General features: G+C 41.3%; 1 protein-coding gene across 1 annotated transcript; it reads left to right on the forward strand.

The window, feature by feature from the left end:
- Positions 1-15,706: 15,706 nt before the first annotated feature.
- On the forward strand, positions 15,707-17,396 carry LOC147604527 (non-specific lipid transfer protein GPI-anchored 29-like). The gene is made up of 2 exons (XM_086794813.1): positions 15,707-16,088; positions 17,038-17,396. The coding sequence occupies exons 1-2, from the start codon at positions 15,770-15,772 to the stop codon at positions 17,214-17,216; spliced, it is 498 nt and encodes a 165-aa protein (XP_086650939.1). The 5' UTR covers positions 15,707-15,769; the 3' UTR covers positions 17,217-17,396.
- The last annotated feature ends 5,861 nt before the right edge of the window (positions 17,397-23,257 follow it).

Genomic DNA, 23,257 nt, shown 5'->3' on the forward strand with positions numbered 1-23,257 from the left:
CCCTTTCCCTTTGGGTTTTGTGCCTCTGGTTTTGAAGGAAGCTTCAGATGTGCCCTCATGCGATTCTCAGGAATGAGTCCCTTGAAATTATCCTCAAAGTCCATGGTTCTTCTATAACATATCTCAAAGGACGTGTCCAAGAGCATATAGGGAATTTTATAAGGCTACATCTTCAAGTCCCTCTAGGAATTGACCGATCAGAGAACTTGTCCCTACAACGAGAGTGAAGATATCTTACCCGATTGATATAGTACCGGATGGATTCTACCTCGTTCTACTTCACATTGTGCAACTGTTCAACCAGACTCCATTGAGTTCCATATCTTGAATATCCTACTTTGAAAGCCTCTTTCAAGGTATCAAAGGTAGCCTTGTCTTGTATTTTTAGTGATCAAAACCACTATCCCGATTTTCCATCAAGGAGTAGGCCAAAGGCACTCAAATTAACCTGATCTTCCACATGGCCGAATTCTTTATAGATCTAGTTAAACATCTCCAAGTGAGGTATGGGATCCCCTGACCCATCAAACTTAGTGATAAGTTTAGAGATATGGGCCAGTTTGTTCCTTTCTAGCTCTGGCCATTGCATCGCTGGGTGCTAGTGGTATAGTACTTTCAGATGTCTATCCGAGCTGAAGAAAATTTCCCAACTAAGGGTACTCAGTTGGGAAATTTCCCAACTGAGGGTACTCACTTTCGTTCACTCTCATTGAAAAGGGGACATCAATGCAACGAGCGAAACACTCTCGGGCAAAGTATCTCAATTGTGATATCACCATCAATAAAAGCATGACACGTCCTCCTGAGCTAAAAGTCCCATATCTCAATCGAGATACCATCAACCACCACGTTAGCAAGCAGGCTCGGAAGGCATGTCACCATCCATGTCACTAACACACGTCAGTGCTGCCATCTTGCTATCTCGATCGAGGTATGTAGGCCACTGGGATTCACATCAGCACCGAAGTGGATCCTACTCGGCTTGCCCAGTCGGATATACATTCAGCATAATCGCTAATGCTGTCTCCACCGTCCATGTATCTCAAAACGAGATAAGGAAATGTAATCTCTACCATTAAAGTATCTCGATCGAGATGATATAGAGATATGATCTCATCCGTTCAAATATCTCGATCGAGATATAGAGATGTAACCTTAGCCGTAAACATATCTCGATTGAGATAAGTCTAATTGATCTAATTCGTCCATTAACTAGATACCAAGATGCGATCGCGTAGCTGTTGTTGTATCGCAATCGAGATGTGTAGTCGAATCATAGCCGTCCATAGCACTCGATTGAGATACGTAGTTCAAATCAAAACCATCCATGTATCTCGATCGAGATACTCTGAATTGAAGCTGTTATTTTGGACCAACCCTAAAATCGAGCGTACATTGGGGTCATTTATCTTGCAAACCCTATGTGCATGACCGAACCTTGATCGCTCAAGAAGAAAACCGCAAAGATTGTTTTCCCCCCTTATTCTTTCATATCGTTTTCACTCTCCTTTATCTCTTGGATTGAAGCATAATTAGTGAGCTTTGATTCTAACATTAGTTGTGTTTTAGAGCTTTATTAGTGCTAGATTTGTATTTTCTTGCACTAAGCACTGGACCTTTCACATTAGCCTTTCACATTGGCCTACCCATCTGTGTTAGGCTTAGGGTCTAGCATGGAGTCACGCGAGGAGGGCCACTCGTCTAATTGTGGAACTCATCGCAAAGATAGAACGTGAGTTAACGGATATCCGTAGAAGTGCTAGAGACACATCTTCTACTTTATATATCGTGTTGGACTTGGGGGCAATGTTCTCATTCCTTCATAACCTTTGCGATGTTGTTTATGTAGATGAGTGGGTAGCGCATCACCATATTGCTCTAGGATAACATGGCTTGACATATCGTTAGGTATATGAGCTGGGTCCTATTAGGGATGGAGCATACTTGGACCTTTTCCTTGATAGCCGTGGGATGTGGCTTGGGGGCAGGGAAGCCCCTCACTGTTTTGCGGTGTTTGCATCCTCATTTGGCGGCACATATCTATAGTCAATATGTTGCTGCATATGGGAGGATACCAAATAACCACTAGATCCCCATCTACTTTGCAAAGTAGTTATATGTAGAGTTTGTCTTAGGGGAGCAGGTTGACTACACCAGCCCCCCATCAGCCTAGTGGGGCGGTGCTGGTCAAGGTCGTCTACTATAAGACCAAGGGAGGTAGCCTCGACTAGCACCTCGTGCTACCCCCGCAGATCCTCTGTTTGTACCTTTGTCACTGTCGAGGCACTAGGCACTGAGGTGGGGATTGATGTGCGTAGTACGACTAAGAGAATCCAGCATGTGGTGCGTATGTTTTCACGATCGATGTCGACAGATGTTGAGGTATTTATACATATTCATTGCTTCTTGCGGTTTGTCATAGTTGTTTATTTTTATCTTTATATCTACTTTTATTTATTTTTAAAATTAATGGTGGTTTATTGTGTTACGTAAGTTCCCATATCTATGAGTGAGAGACTCACATAGGAGTTTCTAGAGGCAAAAGCAGAGATTGATCGTCTTAGAGAATCATTGCAAATGGGAGAGACAACCACTACAGAGGCATCCCTGGTGATAGAAATTGACATCCACCTGCTAGGTCTCTCTTTTTGTATATAAAAGAGTTATAATTAAGGTTTAAACTTATAAATTTCTTTAAGTTATATCTAGTTAGAGAGACTAATCAATCTTTTGTATGCTTTACTTTTTGAGTAGTCCAGGACTAAGGTAGAGAGTTCTAGAGCTGAGGCAGAGCAGCATATGATCACGGAGAGGATTGCATAGCACAGGGGGAAAAGTAGTTGATCTTGCATATTTGGGAGTTCCATAGGTTTTCTGACATGAGACAGTGCCTTACTTGCCCTTGTATCCACGGCATGTACGGAGGTTTTCAGCGCGACCTCTCCCTCAGGATGCACCACCATTTCTCCCGCAATGCCTGTGCTGGCGCTTTATACCTCAAGGACATAGATAGTACTGGTGGATATGCTCTGGGATGTGGACTTTTTTCCATTTATCATGTATCACGCAGGAGAGCTAGTACGTTTCTTGGCATGTCCCTCTTGTTGTCGAGCACGAGTTGACATTTTCGGCATTGACGATATTCACCCAGGCTTCACTCGAGTTGATGCTAGGACTGGCAAGCCTCTAGATTTTACATCAGCTACTAGTGACTTCGGACTTGATGCCAAAAAAATCTCACTCTTCCTCATGCCATTGTACCCAAACATTATCTGATGGTGACTAAACTTTGCGAGCATGTGGGGCCCCCCACATGCTCGCAAAGTTTGGTCACTCTATAAGAGCATTTTTGGGTTATCAATTAGCGCCCAATGCAGAATTCTCAAGTCTCTTAGTGCTCAAGAGGCCACAAAAAATCCCGCTCTTTCCCATGCCATCGTACCCAAACATCGTCCAATGGTGACCAAACTTTGTGAGCATGTGGGCCTCCCTCCCCACATGCTCGCCACATGCTCCGATGGTGACCAAAGTTTGCAAGCATGTGGAGGGGTCTCTCCCCCACATGCTTGGAAAGTTTGGAGCATGTTTGGGTACGATGGCATGGGGAGGAGCAGGATTTTCTGTGGCCTCTCAAGCACTAAGAGACTTGAAAATTATGCACTATCATTCGATGGTGACCAAACTTTGCAAGCATGTGGGGGGAGGTGACCAAACTTTGCAAGCATGTGGGGAGGTCCCCCCCCCACATGCTTGCAAAGTTTGGTCCCCATCGGATGATTTTGGGTACGATAGCATGGGGAGGAGCGGGATTTTTTGTAGCCTCTCGAGCACTAAGAGACTTGAAAATTTCTCTCAATTTTTTCATATGATGGCATGAGTAAGAGTGGGATTTTTAACAAACAATATGATAGCCAAAGTGTTAAAAAAATCATAAAACAAGAACATCAACTAAAATGCAATGATCCTCAGTATAAAGACATAACTCATAAAATATAAACATCAACTAAGTACATCAAAATGTGAGCATAAAAAGATATGAAATCTTAAGGCAAAGTTGGTATACAAAATGAAAGAGACACTTAGATGGAGTCATGATCAATAGAACATAATTAATCATCAAGATCAACTGCAATGCTAAAGTACAAAGATAGAATCAAGATCAACCACACTGATAAAGTACAAAGACATCATTGAGGTAGTAGAAGAAATGTGAACATGAGCAAATATGAAATGCCTCTAAAAGTACAACCCTAAAATGAACAAAAATACTAAGATGAAATTAGACACTCTATCAAGATACTCTAGATCTAGTTATCAGCACCCTCTCTAGCTCTCAAATGCTTTAGAATGCTCTCATGGTCATCCACTTGAAGCCGAAATGTGGACGAGATTTGTGTTTTTGGCTCTGTACTCGATCAGGAGTGAGCTTGGTTAGCAAGCACTAGATGAGAGTACTGAAATGCCTCTAACTCCTATTGCCACTGTTGGAACTCAAGAATCCCCTGACAATGTCCAATCTGTTTGGTAGTATAAGCCTGCCACAATCATGTTATAGGCATTAAAAGAAAACCCATGATCATCCACTTATCCTAGTCAAGGATACACTTTGGCCTAGTGCAACTCATGAGATAGTAGTCTACTCCCTCGCTATTGCCCTCACCGGCAACAATGATAAATACATCACCCTCCTGTAGCAAATCTATTAGGTCATCATAGCTAGCCAACCATGAACACATGACCAATGTGCTCATCAAACAACACTAGATGTGAAGGATGCTCGGGGGAGAGGATTGTTTGTATCCATGCATCTGCCCATCCTCTCGAGGCACAATCTGACCAATTACCATCCATACATGCTCCACAAAAGCATACAAACCATCGTGTGTGAATCGTGGGGAGACCGCCATGCACGTGCTCTTGATGGAATGTAAGCCCAAGGTGCCTGGTACTATGTCACAATCATGGGAGCCTCTAACGGTCAATCATGCCACCATCCACATACCAAAAAAATATCTTGACAATTTGAGCATCACATTTGGGATAGGATGATGTTGCACTCCCACACAAATGTTGGGAGCACCACTCGACCATGTGATGTGCATCCGTGAACCACTCATCATCCTGTTGCAACAATTGATGACGTCTAGAAGCACATTTCATACATGCACCCACACCATCATGCTTACCCTTCTCGTGTGAGGACCAGTCTCAAAGAATGCCCAAATCACTGGGATACTAGATTGCACATGCCACCTATAAACCCATAAAAATAAGTCTTAGTTATTGTTTTCTTTAAGATGTTCTAGTGAATTTAGTTTATTTGTATGAATCCTTGAGAACTATAAGTACTACATGTAGAGCCAATAGAACTGTTTTGCCAACTTGAATTGTGCACCATAGCCATCTGACCAAACCCATTGTTGGAGCCATGTGACCCCACAATCTCATAAAAATCGTCATGGAGATGAAAACGGTGTTGCACAAAATGTGCATCATGTGAACGATCATCACACTAATATAGAAATGATACTCTCGAATAATGACATGGGCCTCGGGGTTACTTGCTATACATGTGTGTGTTTATGTAGGAAAAAAAGCTTATCCACTTCAAATCTCATTAGATTTCCTATCTATGATTGATTGGACAATCAACATAAACATAAAGAAAAAAAGAAAACTACTATCTACTTAAAAAATTAATATTACTAATAATAAATATTTATTAATCTAAATATTTATCATTACTAGATATATAAATATATTTTAAAATTATCTTTTTTTGAATTATATAGCTACATTTTCTTTCATAATGTGTTTTCTTTCAAATTTTATTTAAAGATTTTTCCTACACATAAAATATTTTCAAGAAATATTAAATTCAAAAATTAAAATTTTAAAATGAAATAACATGAACTTTAAAAAAAATAATATTTATGTAATTTTAAAAATATAACTCTTTGAAATTAGTGATTTTAAATTGTTTTATATTAATAAGCTATATGTATTTTATTCTTTAAAATTCTATATTTTAATTCTCTTTTTTTAGAAAATACTAAAAATATACTAAATTAACTTTCTGAAAAAATGTTTTTGAAAAAAATGGGAAGGTGGTACCACGTGTTTGGTGTACATGCCATGTGGCATTTACTTGAGATGTGGCACTATTATGGCTGATGTGGCTATTCCATGATGTAGCATGCCATGTCACCAAGTGTGAGAGGTGGCAAGAAGATGTGGCATTAATGATGACTAGGATGATGAGGTGGAAAGTCAACTAGGTTGACCATGTTGACATGGAGGGTGGAGGTGGCATGGTGCTTATGCAGATCCTCTCAAAGATGATGTGGACATAAAGTGGCATGCACATATAAGATTTGTGCCCACCTAAGTCTCACTTTTGATGTGGGAATGGAGTCCACAAACAAGAAAAAGGAGGAGAAACTAGTGCAGGAGGCTGGGCCATCTCAAGCCAGGGAAGGAGGAAGACACCCCCGACACCATACCTGAGGTGGAGATCAACAACCTTGGCATCATCATCATCGGGGGTGTCCCATGTGTCCCATATGTCTTTATGCATGATCTAGAAAAGGTGCTAGACCTTAGATTGGATGAGTGTCTAACTATGCTTTGCACCAAGTCTGAATTCCCCTTTGACAATGAAGATGACACACTTGGCGACAACCTCTTTCCCCTTGTTGGAGCCAGTGTTTCTACAACTGTGGCCCTTGTCAATGAGGATTTTGAACAAGACCACAACGCTGTTCTTCCGGAAGATGAGTTCCAAGTACAGGCCAAACTAGTGGAAGGGCGGGTCCCTGTGCCCGAAAATGTGGCTGGAGAGGTTGATTACCCACCTGTTGTGGAGGAAGAGAAGTCCTCCATCTTACTGGATGCTACGGTTGACCATGACGCCAAAGCAAGAGGATGTGCCAGAGATGGACAGTTGGGCTCTCCGTGAGGGAGGGAAACACAAAGCTTTTGGGCCCAATGCTATGCTTGCCCACTACATTGGCCACCTGCCTATTGGGGACATCACCATTATCCACAAGGATTACTCCCCTGAAGGCGCTTACTCCATCTTTGCTTTGAGGGCCATGTCTAAGGTTTTGTGCCTATCCATAATAGGCAATACTGTAAATAGTATTATTTTGGTCAACAAAGTCTTAGCTACTAACACATTCAGTACCGGCTTTAGAGGCAAAGTGTTTGCGCAAGTAGGAATTTGTCAAATTGTAGGGCATACTGACCCCGAAGAGATCACCAAGTGTCTTTTGACTGGAGAACTACCTAAAGCTAAGAAAAGAAAGATGGACATGATTCAAAAGATCATTGAAAATGACGATGCTATGTAATTTTGTTATCTTTGATCAATATAATCTTAAGTATTGGCATATGTATAATGATGTCTCTTGTGCATATACAATCATGGCTCTGGTCCCTTGTCTTTGGCTATTTACACCACATTGTTTGATGAAACTATGCACAACACTTGTATGTCTTACAATATACACAAAGGTTACACTATACACAAAGGCAAGCACATTTTGGATTCAAATTTGATGGATTTTGACTTTTCATACTACAAAATGACATTTTAAGGTCCAGGCCTCCCTGTTTGACCAAAACTCGCACCCTTGGCAAGGGTGCAAGGGGCCTTTATACATCATAATAATGCCCAGATTGTGCAAAAAAGCTAAAGAATAGCTCAAATGTTCTGTCTACTGTGTGCAATTTCTAAGCAGCTTTAGCAAGTACCATATGTTATAAATTATGTGTGAAACACCATAAAATGGTGGCTTTTACCCTTTTTCATGACTCCCATTACATGCTATGGCCAAATAAAGCAAAATGCACCCTTGCCACAAGGGTTCGAATCGAGTTTTGGTCAAACAGGGACCCCTGTTTGGCCAAAACTCACACCCTTGTGCAAGGGTGCATATGGCCTTATAGCACCATCAATTGACATCACAACCCCTAACTTTGAGCCAAACCTGTGAAACAAGTGTGTCAAGCAACCAAAATGGAAGCCTAAAATGTGTTAAGCACCAAAAGTGTCGTGAAGGCTTCATATTGCAATTGGAATGCTAAATTTACACAATTCAACCCCAATTAGGACTATATAAGTGATCAAAACACACTTTATCGCATCTTTACACCACATGATTGGGGGCACACACATTTTAAAGAATTGCAGAGCTAGATTGCTCTTGCCAAGGTAATGGACAAAAAATTCCTTAAAAGATACAAAAAGGGCTTAGAATATCAACAATATAGTTATACAAGGGCACTAGTTTCTTTTGCCGCCGCTGTGAATCCTCCGAGTGAGTTGCATATCCTTAGTCAATGATGGTTACGCGCTTAGCATGTATTGCACATAGATTAGTGTCTTCAAAAATGTTTACCAAGTAGGCCTCTACAGCCTCTTGGAGTGCTTCTAGTGTGATCCCCTGCATGCGATAATCACTGCGGTAGCTTTGCATTATCTCCTTGCAAGTGTGGGAAAATGGCGCTCTACGTATGAGTAGCTCCATGGACTTCTAGTAGTGCTTGATCTCCGTCCGCAAACGCTTTGTAGTAGTGACGCTTCTTCTATGGCACACATTTTATCTACACTTTCTGGGGGGCTTGCATCATTGAGGCTTCTTGTAATACTTTGTTTTGCGCCCCTTGGTCCTCTTAGATGGGGTAGGCATAGGTTGTTCCTACTGAGGAACCTGCTCCTGCTCCTGCTCCTCCTCCTCGTCGTTCCTCGCCCTCATCGCCTTCCAGATCTGGGTGAAGGTCGGGATGACTTGGAATTGCTCCCATCTCCGCGTCGTGTATGGTCTTGCCTCCTGTGGTAGGATGTCTGGGAATATCCTCACCATCCCACGGTGGCCTATTGGGATCGGTGGTCTCTGAGTCTTCATTGTCATATGTCCAATCAAAATCTTTCACATCATGCCTTGGGTGCTCTTCCTCTGTATCCTCTTCCGTAGCATCCTCGTCTCGGAGGTTTGGGCCTCTACCCTTGGTCTCTTCACATCACGCCTTGGGCGCTCTTCCTCTATATCCTCTTCCGTAGAATCCTCGTCGTCTCGGAGGTCTGCGCCTCTACCCTTGGTCTCTTCAATGTGATCTTCAATATCTTCCTAGTTACATGTGGCCCCTCTGAACCTTCACCCTCGTGTGGTGGATCGGTGGGTTGTTTGCGCGCCTTGGAGACTGTTTTGGTTGGGCATTGTCTTCTTTGCGGTGTTTTTTTGTGTGCGCCAGTGTGCTAGATAGTGTGTTTTGAGGTTTGGTGTGCTGGGGGGGAGGGGAGAGGTAGGTGCCAAAAAAAAAGACTTAGAAAAAAATGAGCCAAAATGAGCCTTTATATAGTTTTTAGAAAAGGGGCAGGTTACCCAAAAAAAGGACGGGGTACCCAAAAAAGGGTAGGCTTTCCTAGATTAGGCCGTGTACACGCTGAGAGGCCTACATGCATCAAAAAAGGATTATTGTGTGTTTTTGCCCCACTTTTTACCATGACGTATCATAGTACTACGCCACATGGCATGACACCATGGACCTAACGAGAAGTTCCATTTATAGGATTTTGTGGTCCTCTCTTCCCTTCATGCTTTCTTTGTTTTGTAAGGTCAGACGCATTTGCACGCTCCATATTTTGTACCCTACCAAAGGTATACCTGAAGAACCAATTGAACATCTCAACAAGATAGTTAGTGTGCACTTGTCCTCCTACATGCCGCATGTCCTTGAAATAAACTCCTCTTGCACGACGATAATGGAACTTCTCCATGCCTTGTGTGCTAAACATATCTAGGGACCCATACTTATTCATAAAATATGCACCATGAGCATAAAGAATATGTTGCAGTTAAAGTTGGATAGAGTTAGCCATGGAAACATGGTACAAGAGAACAAATATAAATTTAGAAGAGGCATACCATGTAATGTGTTATGTTCATTTCTCCCCAAGATGTCACAACGGACTTTGTAAACTCAAATAAATCTGTTTGGAATTGAGTCCTCTGCTTCGTAGTGGTGTGGCTTCGATTCATTAAGCATAGCACTTTATTGAAGGTTGCCCACACTTGTCTGCGTTGATTGATGACAATTGGATCAACCTCATTGTCAGCTGTGACTTTGCACAAGTCCTTCCAGAGCTCCCACACTTTCTCCTCTTGTCCTACCTGATTGCTTAATCTTCTACCAAGATTCTTTGGGTGTTTTGCAAAGAATCTTCGAGCTTTCGCCCCACTCATGGTGGACACCTGTTGAGAAACCTCATGGCTATCCCATGCGTCCTTACCTACTATCTGAACATTCCCCCCATGACATCCTAAGGAGTTGAGTATCTCCTCTACTTTACCCAATACTTCTTTTGATCTCGCTGAGTTGGTTTCATGGTGAAGGCGTAGTCGATGTGAAGCTTGAGCAAGCGATCAAATATTCGCATAAATGTATGCAAGGTGAAAAAGTGCACGTTGGCAAGTGGAAAAGCAATTATTGGATTCCAGGTTTTGTCCGTCAAAAGATTTGGCTCTTTAAGCATGGGGCATTGCAAGATGCCTCCATCCCATTCTCTATCTTCGACTTGGTTGTGCTCATCCTTGAAATCTTCATTCTTGTCCTCGTCCTCGACCTCGGCAGCTTGTGACCTTTTCTTCCCTTTCTGGTTACCCTTTTTCTTATAGCCCCTTATGCAGAATGGGCAAGGATATAGAGAGTTTGCCCCTTGCTTGTACCCCAGCATACACTTAATAGTTTTTAAGTCCCCACCCAAGTGCCAATCCACATCAAATGTCCCTATACCCTAAACATCAAGCTTCTCACCTGCAATTTGAGCCTTAATGACCTCACTGATGAAAGGAATCCTCCTAAACATCCATGCAAGAACTTCATGGGTCTCTTGGGCACTTCAAATGCACCCAACCACCATATCTCTTTCTCTTATTGAACACTAAAAGATGGTACTCTCAATCAGACATTTGGCCCTGTGACCTTAACGTTGTGCATGGCATCATTCACATCAGTGTTATGATGAGTCGCTCTAACTGACAACCCTTTACTATTTGTTGACATTCGTCAAGCTTTAGTATAAAAGAGACTTTGCTCCCAAAAGTACTATAAAACAACATGACGTAGACATAAGAAAAACTCATTTATCAACAGTTTCATGGTAAAGTAAACAAGCAAAAGCATAAACTCAGTTTTATCAACAATTTCATGGGTAAAGTAAACAAGCAAAAGCATAAACTGATGTACTCACCCTCTTGAGGTAATTTGTAGAAGGAAATCATTGCTTGTTGTAGCTTTTTCAAATCAACAAATATATTGTTGAACCTTGTGTATGCAAAACCTTAATCCTCAACCACTTCGCTTGTACTCACCATGGGAGCTTTTTTCCCGCGCGCTTATTTCTTTTGATACCCTTTCTTCTTCAGACTAGGAATTACCATATGTCTTCTACATATTGGTATAAGCCTAACTTCACTATAATATCGGCATCACTAACCTTCTTTGAAAATCTTACCGCTTAAGGAGCTGGAAATAGATTTTCAGTAATTCCATTCTTCTACAGGGAATCCATAAGGAGTTGATGTATGGCTTCATAGCCCCTTGTGCTAATACCAGCTTCATCACAAGCACTCTGAATATCAATATCTGATACAAAGTTAGAAATTTTTTTCAATACCTCATTAGTGACTGCCTCTCAAATCAACTTTGATTTTGGTGCACGAATAATAGATAGCACATCTTCTTTGTTAAGTAAACTACTTAGTAATGTTATGCGATCCTTGTTGGAGGTACTACCACATGCATCAAGCAGAAAATTTGTGAAACACAAAAACAACAAATGGACAAATTAAGTCAAAGACATCATTTTGGCTATTTACAGTAGTGAAACCAAAGTGAGTTTTTATGAAACAACATACTTGGTTGCCATTACTCTTCTCTTATGGACGCCGCCTTTAGGTGCAAGTGTCTCTATTGAGGAGAGGCTCCTTTTACGCTCTCTTGGGCCAAGAGGGGTACTCTTCAAATTAGATATGCTATCTTTAAGCTTAGAAATCTCTACATCCTTTTTTGATATCAATTCCTTGAGCTCCCCTACCAACTGATCTAAAGCTTGAGATTTATACTAAAAATGATATATGGTGGAGTTTATCGCATCATGAAAGTGCTTTTAAAGCTCTTGTAACTTGCCGCTTTCTTGTGTCGATAATCTTTTGCAGTAACCCAATAAACCATGCTCCCCTCTCCGCACAAATTGAAGAAATGTTGGTAGATTATGGAAGTTTGGATGATAATGTGCGGCGGGATAATTGGGATACAAGCGCCCATCTACCCAAAGATCTACATGTTTTTGGCGTGCTGCTCTACGCTCACTCAAGGCTTGAGGATCCTGTGGGTCACTGTGTTTTGTGGGTGCATACTCTTCTAGCAAAGTCACATGCACACTAGATCTTCGTCTGTGTGAGGAAGTGGGTATGTTGGTTATATTAGATAATGCCATTCTGCCATTCTGAGTTGAGAAGATTAGTGAAATAGAATACAATGCTAGATTAAAGATATACAATGACTGATGAAGCGGAAGGGGAGGGAGAGAGAAACACCAAATGTAGGAGAGGGACCCTTTACCAATCTTCCATGGCAGATAAATTAGTGAAGAGACTTAGTGAAGATTAGAGAAGAGGACCAAATAGAGATGATTAAGGGAGAAATGGAGAGAAAAATGAGTGTTTTGGAGAGAAATTAGCCCCAAAGTGTAGGGCAGGGAGGGAGAGATACCAAGCCTTCCATGGATGCTTCAGTAGTGAAGAAGAGTAGTGCAGAAAATTAGGGGGAAAACTAGGTGGATAATTTCAAAGTGGTGTAAAAGAGAAGATTTTGGGGAAAAGTAGAGGGAAAGTGAGATTTTGGGGAAAAGTGGAGGGAAAGTAAGATTTTGGGTGAATGAGGAGAGAAATGAGGCAAAAAATAGGATTTTTTTAATGTATATAGGTTGGGGGCAAGTTTGAGGCTTAAAACAAGAAAAAATGGGGAAAAAAAAGTCATATTTTGGGTCAACCTTGCCCATGAGATTGCTAAGGTGGAAAGTAGAGAAGTTATGAGGATTTTGGGGAAAATGAGATTTGGGGAAAAGTGGAGGGTAAGTGAGATTTTGGGGAATAATGAGGAAAAATGAGGCTAAAAATGGGATTTTATGTATATATATAGGTTAGGGGCAAGTTTAAGGCTCATAAAAAGGAAAAATGAAAGCATGCAGGTGGTGTGACCTTCGTTTATATAGGTTAGGGGCAAGTTTAAGGCTCATAAAAAGGAAAAATGAAAGCATGCAGGTGGTGTGACCTTCGTTTATATAGTCTGTTGAAGAACGAGGTTTCTACTAACGATAGTAAAATAAAATTGATCTTGGAATTGTCATTATTGACTAATTATAAAGGTGTGCAAAGATTCATGGGACATGTAAGGTACCATAGGAGATTTATTTTCCTATATGTCTTGTATATGCCCTTGTTGACATTTCAAGTCTAAAATAGACTATAGTATATTCCATGTGTCTATGTAAGGTTGACCCAAACTTTAAAAGGTTTGATAATATCTTTATAAATATTGGAAGTAAATCTAATCAAGTGTGCTATTTCTCCTCCAATGGGGTACTTCTACTCTCTCTCTCTCTCTCTCTCTCTCTCTCTCTCTCTCTAGCTTCTCTCATGTCATTAAGGTAGTTCAAATGTTATCGAGTGTGCTATTGCTCCTCCAATGGGGTACTTCTACTCTCTCTCTCTCTCTAGCTTCTCTAATGTCATTAGTGTGCTATTGCTCCTCTAATGGGGTACTTCTACTCTCTCTCTCTCTCTCTCTCTCTCTCTCTCTCTCTCTCTCTCTCTCTCTCTCTCTCTCTCTCTCTCTCTCTCTCTCTCTCTCTCTCGCTTCTCTCATGTCATTAAGGTAGTTCAAATGCTTTTTGATCATCCATATTTAGAAAAATTGGGATGGAGGTTGACATAGTTGTTGGGATTTGTATCAGAATATATGAATGTGGAATAGTCCTAGGACTTGAAGACATGGCTTTATTCTAGTAATAACTAAAGTAAGTTGAATGTGGAATAGTCCTAGGACTTGAAGACATGGCTTTATTCTAGTAATAACTAAAGTAAGTTGATGTGGAGTGCGAGGTTGTTTTCTTTGATCTTGGAGAGGCACAATTTTTGTGGTCATGCACATGTCTAGAGTGGATCTCTAGGCTACGTCCTAATTTTTAATGTTGGACCTTACAACTAATTTACTAGGGATGATATGAATAGGGTAGATGAAAGTAAATACACGTTAATAAAGAAGATTTGGCCCACCATGTGTGCCCAATGCTAGCAAACTCATAAGGTCTATGATCATGATCAAAGATGATGAAGTTTCTACAAAACACGTACATAAAATTTCCAGTTGATGGATAAGATTGTACCCAATCAAACCTCACAGAAGTAGAATATATTTTGTCATAACAAATAGGGTTGATATAAAACTCATAAGCTCTATGATCATGATAAAAAATGATGAAGGTTCTATAGTTCAATAGATAAGATTGCACCCAATCAAACCTCACAAATTTTCTCAAGAACAAATAGGGTTGATATAATACTTATAACATCAAGCTCAAGGAATTTTCTTTTGGATAGCTATCAAGGTAAGCATCTAGAACTTAATGTCTTTACTTTTATGTGTGAGCCTCAAATGCTCTAAAATTAGGATGTATCTATGTGTCCGCATTCGTTTGCGGCTAAGTGCACATGTATAGGTGTGGAAAGAGAGATGGTTTTTTTAAATTAATTAGAGACAAAGACTCCACAGATAGAGGAAGAATTAATTCAAAAACATATTACTGATGAGTAACTTACATTGTAGCTAGGTGGAGACATGGACTTCATATAGATAGTGGGATAGGAACTTACATGGTAGCTAGTGGATGGTAGCTAGTGGTCGATTAGAAATGTGAATTGAGTAATTTTTTCTCATTTTTCTACATGTCTTTGTTTATACACGCGCAGAGAGCGATGCACGTGCAATGCACTTAGATATTTGGCAAACACTTGACAAGCACCCTTCTCCTTCAAATTTGATGGGTTTTGGTAAAATATAGCAAGTTTTTTGTATTTTAGTGTAATTTTTGACGGGCGTTTTAAATTTTACAAATATTTTATGGCCAAAATGGTAAAAAATAGGCGTGACGCCGTCAAAAACCAACTATGTTGGCAAATACAGTTAACAATATGGACACATTAAAGAAGTATCTCTAAATTGAATACAGAAAGGTACATATTAGCTGTAATCAGATTAATAAAAGTTCTTTTGTGATTCGAACCTGGGACATGAGATCCACGGAACTAGGGAGAGTGAGCTAGCCGAGATGGTCTTGCTCCACATTGGCAACAAGTTTCGGGGTGATTGGCTACACCTCTCATCTCGATATGCTAGATTCTCAAGGGCCCTTAGTAAAGTTCTTTTAGTGTGGAATTAATCAAAGTCAAGGCATTTCTTTGGGTATGCGAGACGTGGGTGGTGACAGGCTGGGTAAGCTGGCTACTAGTGTACACTTTGGGAAGTTTATCTTAATGTATATATATTGGCAAAAGAGAGAGAGAGAGAGAGAGAGAGAGATTTTGTCATTCTCCTCCAGAGAGAGAGAGAGACAGAGACAGAGACAGAGACAGATACAGAGAGACAGACACAGACTAGAGAGAGAGAGAGAGAGAGAGAGAGAATTTGTGTTAGCTGCTTTGCCATGGCGGCGTTGCTGCTCGTGCTCGTGTTTGCTTTGGGTTCTCCTGCGTTTGTGCACGGACAGGGCACGAACGGCACGTGTGCGACGGCGCTTCTAGGGCTGCAGCCTTGCTTGCCCTACGTGCAGGACGGCGCCGCCGCCAACACGAGCGCCCCGAGCGCCGACTGCTGCACGCCCTTGGCCTCCCTCCTCTCAACGCAGCCCTCCTGCTACTGCCAGATCCCGCAAATCAACGGCGCTGTCAACCTAACCCGCGCCATGCAAACCGCCGCCTCCTGCAATGTCACCGTCCCCTCCACCGTCACGTCCTGCCTCGCAGGTAACTCTCCTTTCTCACCCATAATCATAAACATAAACATAATCTTAATCATGATTTTGATCATGGATCTGATCATGATTTTGATCATGATCGTGGTCATGATTTCGATCATGTTCATGCTCATGGTTCTGGTCGTGATTATCTTGATTATCGTCATCATAATTATGATCCTAATCGCAGGATTTGATCAATGCCTACACACAATTTGATTGTTAAGCCATCAAACCTCTCATTTTCTCTGCTTTCATGATCATGGTTCTGGTCATGATTATCATGATTATCATCATCATCATAATTATGATCATAATCACAGGATTTGATCAATGCCTACACACAATTTGATTGTTAAGCCATGAAACTTCTTATTTTCTCTGCTAGCTCCTTTCATTATTCATTTGGCACTTTAAATGTTGGCTATGGACTCAATTGCATGCTGGATCTAGCTATTTGAGGGATTGCCAGGATTGATATTCAAGTCTAGCTCAGATATTCAGTCTATTTGTACCCAACTCAACTGTAATTGTTACAACTTTACTGTCTCATAGCTCTAGGGTAATCCACATAAAACATTTTATTTGCAAAGGGTTGACAGAAAACACTTGAAATTATCTCAACATATCAGAAAAAATCATAAAAAGTACTTAGTCTCAACTTTTTAAAGGTTTCCTTTGAGACAATTGCAGGTTTGGGAGCTCAATTAAACTAAACCTGGAAATTTTAAAGGTTTTGGAGCTCAATGACACAGAACCTCAAAGTTTTGGAGGTTTTCTTTGAGGATTTGGCGAAGGCTTGGGAGCATAATAAGGCTAAATCTAAAAAAGAATTGGAAGTTAAATAAAGCTAAAATGCTTTGTAATTATTCTAAGCATAATGGAGTTAAAAAAATTATAGATGCTTTGCAAGTATTATTATGTGAGCTGGTAGTAATCAAGTGGCTGGTGTTAAGCAGGCGCCCTTTCTCCTGCATCGGCTCCAACTGCATCAACTCCTGCTGCTGAGATCCCAGATGCTCCGGACAGTAGTAGCCGCCCCGCCAGCCAAAGCGGTGGTGGAAGCTTCTCACCACCTTTGACCTTTGGCCCTGGCACCCTCCTGGCATTCATTTGTGCTCTTATTGTACTCTTATAAGTCGCTTGATTCATTTGTGCTCTTATTTGTACTCTTATAAGTCGCTTGATTGTGGAAGATTAAATAAAAGAATTTAATATGTGTGCGTATAATGTGTGTCATTCTTGCATGCATATCTACACACACATATGTATTTCTATTTGTTTATTTATATTGTAATGTTTTGATTCTTGTTGATATTTGAAAGCTTCTTGAGGCCTTTGACTGGTAAAAAAAGGGGGCTTTTCCCTCTGAAAAATGGTCTTTTTTTGAAAGCAAAGGTTCCATTATTTAAAGTCTCAAAAGAGGGGTGTAGTGTTGAGAAACACGGATCAAGCTCTCCTAAACAAAACAACTTCCTAATGAGATAGGAATGACTACACAATCTAAGGTACATAAAAAAGAAGAAAACTCATCATGAGTATGTGTGTGTGCTAATTAAACTTTAGACTCAAGTAATGAGACTTGTACTTATAAAGAAACTTGAGGTGTGCTTCTATGTTTCATTGCTTGAAATGAACCTCTTTCATATGAGGTGAGTACAACTTGGTTTTACCAGCTCATATCAGATAATTTAGCTTACTCATATGGCTTCTTACACTACAAAGGATCGGGCTCATACCCGCGCTCCTAGCCGCTAAAAATGACTTGTGGAAAAAAAGTAACGGGCCCGTGTATCAGCGCGTGTATCATCGCGACCCCAGAGACATGTGTGTAAAAGCGCGTGTATAGGAATAGTCAGTCGCGCTGATACACGGGCGTATACATGCGTTCTGACAGTTTAGCTGCACTTAGACACACTGATAGGAGGGTGTATACACGCGTTTTGTCAGTTCAGCTGCACTTATACACGCGTATTTCACAGATTATTCGCGTATATACATGCGACTTTTCCAGAGTTGACGCGTCTATACACGCGCATTTCACAGAGGATACGCGTATATACACATGACTTTTGCAGAGTTGACGCGTCTATACACGCGAACAGAGAGCAAAAAAAAAACCCAGAGAGTGCTATTTGGTACCTGAATGCTGTTCCAGCATTCCAGCACCCAATAACACTCTCTGGATTATTATTTTTTGGGTTCATTGGACCATCCACGAGGAAGATTTAAGACAAGAACGACATGAATGCATACATTGTCAATACACGATTCAAGACAGACATGAATGCAATACTATCGATTCACGATTCAATATTACTATCAAAATTTTATGTGTACACATATATACAAGGGAGTCCATATGTCGAAGTAGCCCATGGCTTCAGTTACAAAAATATATATACAACCACATCCTTAATATGGAATGTGATACTATAAGTCTGAGTACTACTCAGACCCAGATGATGACTCGGTGCGCCCTCCATGATCAGATGAGCTCACATCGATCGGAATGTCCGATGAGTAGTGCTCACGTCCACCCTCTGCAGTGGCGGGTGGATCATCAGCATCTTGTGCCTGTTCAAGTAATATATAGTATATAAGTATATATATATGTAATCCAATAAACCAAAATCATTCGTTTAGAGTTTTCAAGTACCTGTCGACCGTATGGTCTCATGGCCATCTCAAACTGCGCGTCCGTAATACGTCCCTCGGCTCTGAAGATGGCCCACGTGTCACGTCTGCTATGTCGGCGAGCATACCCAGTATCGTGGGCTATGGGCTTCCTCCTCGTAACCCGTCTGTATCATAATCAATACAATTTGTAAGATTAAAACAATCATAGAATCAATGAATTAAGTAAACAATCAAAGAAAGTGGCAAGATACTTACGAACTCTGCCTCCCATGACTCGACGCCGCCAAATCCGAAATGCGAAGATCCAATGGTCTCCATCTGGATCCGTTGTGCCTCCACATGCTGTCTGCTCTTCACGCCACCCTTTGCTCATTTCTTTGCCTCCTTCCACTCGCGTTTGTGTGCAGTGTGGCAGGTTTCTCGGCAGGATAGCCACCCGCAGCTACATTTAGCCCATCATCGTATGCAAGTTTCTTAAGGTGAGATCTTTTATTACTTAAGATCTCCCTTATTCGTGTCCTTCTCCATACATCCGAGAATGTCGCATGTGGGGGATTGGGGTACCGACTATGTACAGCATCTATCACCTCCCCAACTAATCGGCTATTTTGATCTTTAAATCTAATAAAATAATTTCTATACAAGTTTGATACTACCCCACGCATGTACTCCATTACCTCTTTCCCCCTCGCATCCATCACTATCCCGCCCCTATCCGTCACATCATAGCAGATCACTCCCTCCACCTCTCTCATCTCCTCCTCATCCTCACTGTCTCCTCTAACTCTTCTCCCTCTATCTCCTCTCTCACCGCGTGCCCTACTACCTCCCCCACCAAAGCACCCGCCGCATCCTCCACTCCCACTCTTCCTACTGCTGCGGGTGGAGTCACGACTGGGGGATTGTCTACGTGACGGTGGCTGTAAGCCCTGACGTGACGGTGGCTTTGAGGGAGTACGTGATGGTGGCTCTGAGGAGGGAGTACGTGACGGTGGCTTTGAGGGAGTACGTGATGGTGGCTGTGAGCTCTGACGTGACGGTGCCTAGGAGGGTGTGCGTGAGTGTGTCTGGTATGGGGTATGTCTCCTTGGTGGGTGTGGAAGAGGAGAAGCTGCATGCCTTGAAACACAGTCGCGTGTATAAACCCGTCAAAAAATGCGTGTATACACCCGTCAAAAAACGCGTGTATATGCCCGTGAAAGACTGTGCAGACAGCATACACGCAGACATACATGCGTTTCTACACGCGGCCTGCGAAAATTTTTTTTGAAAGCGACCGACCTCCAACAAATTGTACTTATAAAAAGCTCACTGTCGCCCACTATCACAATCGTTCACCAGATGGCAACCAGAGAAGGAGAAGGACGGAAACAAACGCATAAAGGAAAGAGACAATAGCATAAACAAATGGAAGGAAAGAGACAATAGCATAAACAAATGGAAGGACAAACTGACTCACCTTTGAAAAAGTGAGTCTTCTTTTTGTCTGGTTTCCTTCACCCGTGTGTGCTCCTTGTCTGCTCCTTGCACTTAGGTTTAGTGCTCTGTTGGAAGAGGCGGCAACGAAGGTGAGCAAATCTTGAGTTTGAAAATGTTTATTTGGAGAAGGCGGGTTATTTTTAGATATGGACAGGTCGTCGCCTGTAAAAGCGCGTGTATTTTTACGTTTAGAATAAATCAACCGCGTTTATACACGCGATTTTTAAGATGTAGCCGCGTTTATACACACGATTTTTAGAATGTAGCCGCGTTTATACACGCGAAGAAGAGGATATAGCCGCGTTGATACACGCGATTTTTAGGATGTAGCCGCGTTGATACACGCGATTTTGAGGATATAGCCGCGTTTATACACGCGTTTTTTATAGTTTAATTAAAAACTGATAATGATTTTGTGTTTACTCTTTTGTACATAGGATGTCATCAACCTCCTCAAGCAGTTCTTGTGAGGATGAGACAATGCGTCATCGTAATCGCGATGTGTGGTTGGGACAAAGGATCAAGTGTATGTGTAATCAATGTCAAGGATGCATTGTACGAGCGCATCGAATTACCTTGAATCACATCTCCATGTATGGAGAATGGAATCAAACAGGTTTAGAGGTGAGTAGATGTAAATTGATAGTATTCAAATGACTCATGGTATCCAAATTAAATTAATGGAGTTGTAATATATATACTCTAATTGAAGCAAGATGCAGTACCACACCCTAACATGGTGCCCTACGCGCAGCGAGAGCACGCAAAGTGTCGACGAGATGATGCTGGAGCTTCGAGATCTATTGTCAGAGATGAGTGGGAAAGGGATGACAATAGCCCTGCACCCCACGAAGTTGTGGAAGAGGAAGTGTTTGATGATATGGTGCGGTATCTTTTTAGGGATGATCCCAAAGGTATGGACGACGATGATATGGAACAAGAGCATCTTTACAAGGCTTCATCGACACCGGTTTTTGAAGGGTGCATATTCTCTATTTTACATGCTTCACTTGAACCACTCAATATACAAACAGTTTATGGATGGAGCAATGCAAGTCTTGACGCATTATTGAAGTAAGCATTCTAACTTGCAAATTTGAATTAGTGGTTTAGGGTTTAGGGTTTAGGACTAATTGATGATATTGGATGCAGGTTATTATCAAACATGCTTCCAAAGGGAAATAGACTACCTACCTCAAGAGACATAGCGAGGCGCTATGTGACATCTCTTGGAGGATTAGATTATGATCGCATACATGCATGCATCAATGATTGCATTCTCTTTCGTGGGACGCATAAGGAGGCTCGACATTGTCCCACTTGTGGTAAAGCAAGGTATAGAACAGATGTGAAGAGTTTTGATGTACCTCGTAAAGTCTTGTGACACTTTCCTATAATTCCTCGCATCAAACACATGTTCAAGTGCAAATCCATAGCAGAGCTCATGTCATGGCATTCCTCACATCGATCGGATGATGGCATGTGGAGAATTCCCGCAGACACTCCTGCTTGGAAGCATATTGAAGATGAGTGGCCCAGCTTTAAAACAGAGCCCAGAAACTTGAGACTTGGCCTAGGCATGGATGGAGTGAATCCATTTGGTTTCAAAAGCACCGCATACAGCGTGTGGCCAGTTGTGTTGGTGAATTACAACCTTCCACCATCAATGGCGATCAAGAAGGGACATCTTATGTTATCCCTTCTAATTCCAGGAAAACATAAAGTCAAGCATATGGATGTTTATCTTGAACCGTTGATTGATGAGTTGGAGGAACTATGGAGGGGTGTTGCGGTGGTGGACATTAGTAGGCCTCCCTCCTCTCGACACTTCGACTTAAAAGCAGTGTTGATGTGGACAATGCATGACTTTCCAGGATGATACAGCGATTGTTCTGGTAAAGAATTCTAATTACCTCCCTACTCTAATACTATTGGCTATATTAATTATAACTATTGACTTTATTATTCTAACTTTTATTTATATTTTAACAGGTTTGAAAACATCGGGTAAACATTCATGTCCTGTTTGTGGCCCTTCGTTTAGTACATGAGTATGCTGACGGTTTGTGTAAGACCATATTCGATAATCATAATCGATTTCTCCCATCAGATCATCCTAAATATGTTGCTAGTAAGAGTAACATTCCTCCACAAACACTTCGTGCAAAAGATTGGAAGCGTATTTGGGAGTCTACAAATATTCTTCCTCCAGATGGCATGAACAGGTATAGTAATGTTTTTCAATCTTGTTTTGTGTAGTCTCTCTAGTCAACTCACATAACATCTAGTTAGCTTATGTGTAGATTTGGAACAACTTGGATGCCACTCATGTCACATCTATCCGACTCACATTACATCTAGTTAGCTCATGTGTAGATTTGGAACAACTTGTCTCGTCACCTAAAACACTTGACTTGCTAGGCTCATTATCGGGTCTGTTGAGTTGGGTGTTAAGATATCAAGCACTTAACTAGTATAGATATGGATGACATGCCAGGATGACACCTCCACACTTATGCCACTCGCATGGTTGTTTATGGTGAATATTCCCAGTGTTTACAAATTGTATGACAACCTCTTTGGTTTACTAGAGTTATGGCATACTTAAGTACCACTTAAGGTACCATCTCTTATAGTTAGTTCACAGTATGGAAATTATATATTTTTAAAGTAGAGCACTTTCCCTTATAGTGTATGCATTTTTATCTTTATGCTATAGAGTTATAGAGAAGTGGAAAAGATAGAAGAAAATTCACCCACCATCCATCTCTCTCTTGTGTGCTTGTCTACTCTTGTGTGTGTATCAAAGACATTTTATTCTTATAAGGAGCTCAAGCTCATCCTCTCCTGTGCATTCTTCTCATGGTATCAGAGGCGATTCTGGTTCATATATAACGAGATCAAGTTGTTGAGATATCGAGGTCAACTAGTGCTACAATGGACATTGATGACCCACCTAGGTGATAGCTTCTACACTTATGCCATTGGCATGGTTGGTGAGATTATGGTTCATATGATGCCAATGGATGATAGTGTAATAACCACTTCGGAGTACTAGAG

This window comes from Cibotium barometz, chromosome 61 (assembly GCF_041138505.1).
Source record: "Cibotium barometz isolate CiBa-2024 chromosome 61, ASM4113850v1, whole genome shotgun sequence".
In the NCBI taxonomy this organism is placed as follows: domain Eukaryota; kingdom Viridiplantae; phylum Streptophyta; class Polypodiopsida; order Cyatheales; family Cibotiaceae; genus Cibotium; species Cibotium barometz.

Bases quoted from the DNA above. Each gene is read 5' to 3' on its own strand.
- LOC147604527 (XM_086794813.1), top strand. From the start codon at position 15,770: ATGGCGGCGTTGCTGCTCGTGCTCGTGTTTGCTTTGGGTTCTCCTGCG. The intron at 16,089-17,037 runs GTAACTCTCCTT...GGTGTTAAGCAG, and splicing joins CGTCACGTCCTGCCTCGCAG to GCGCCCTTTCTCCTGCATCG.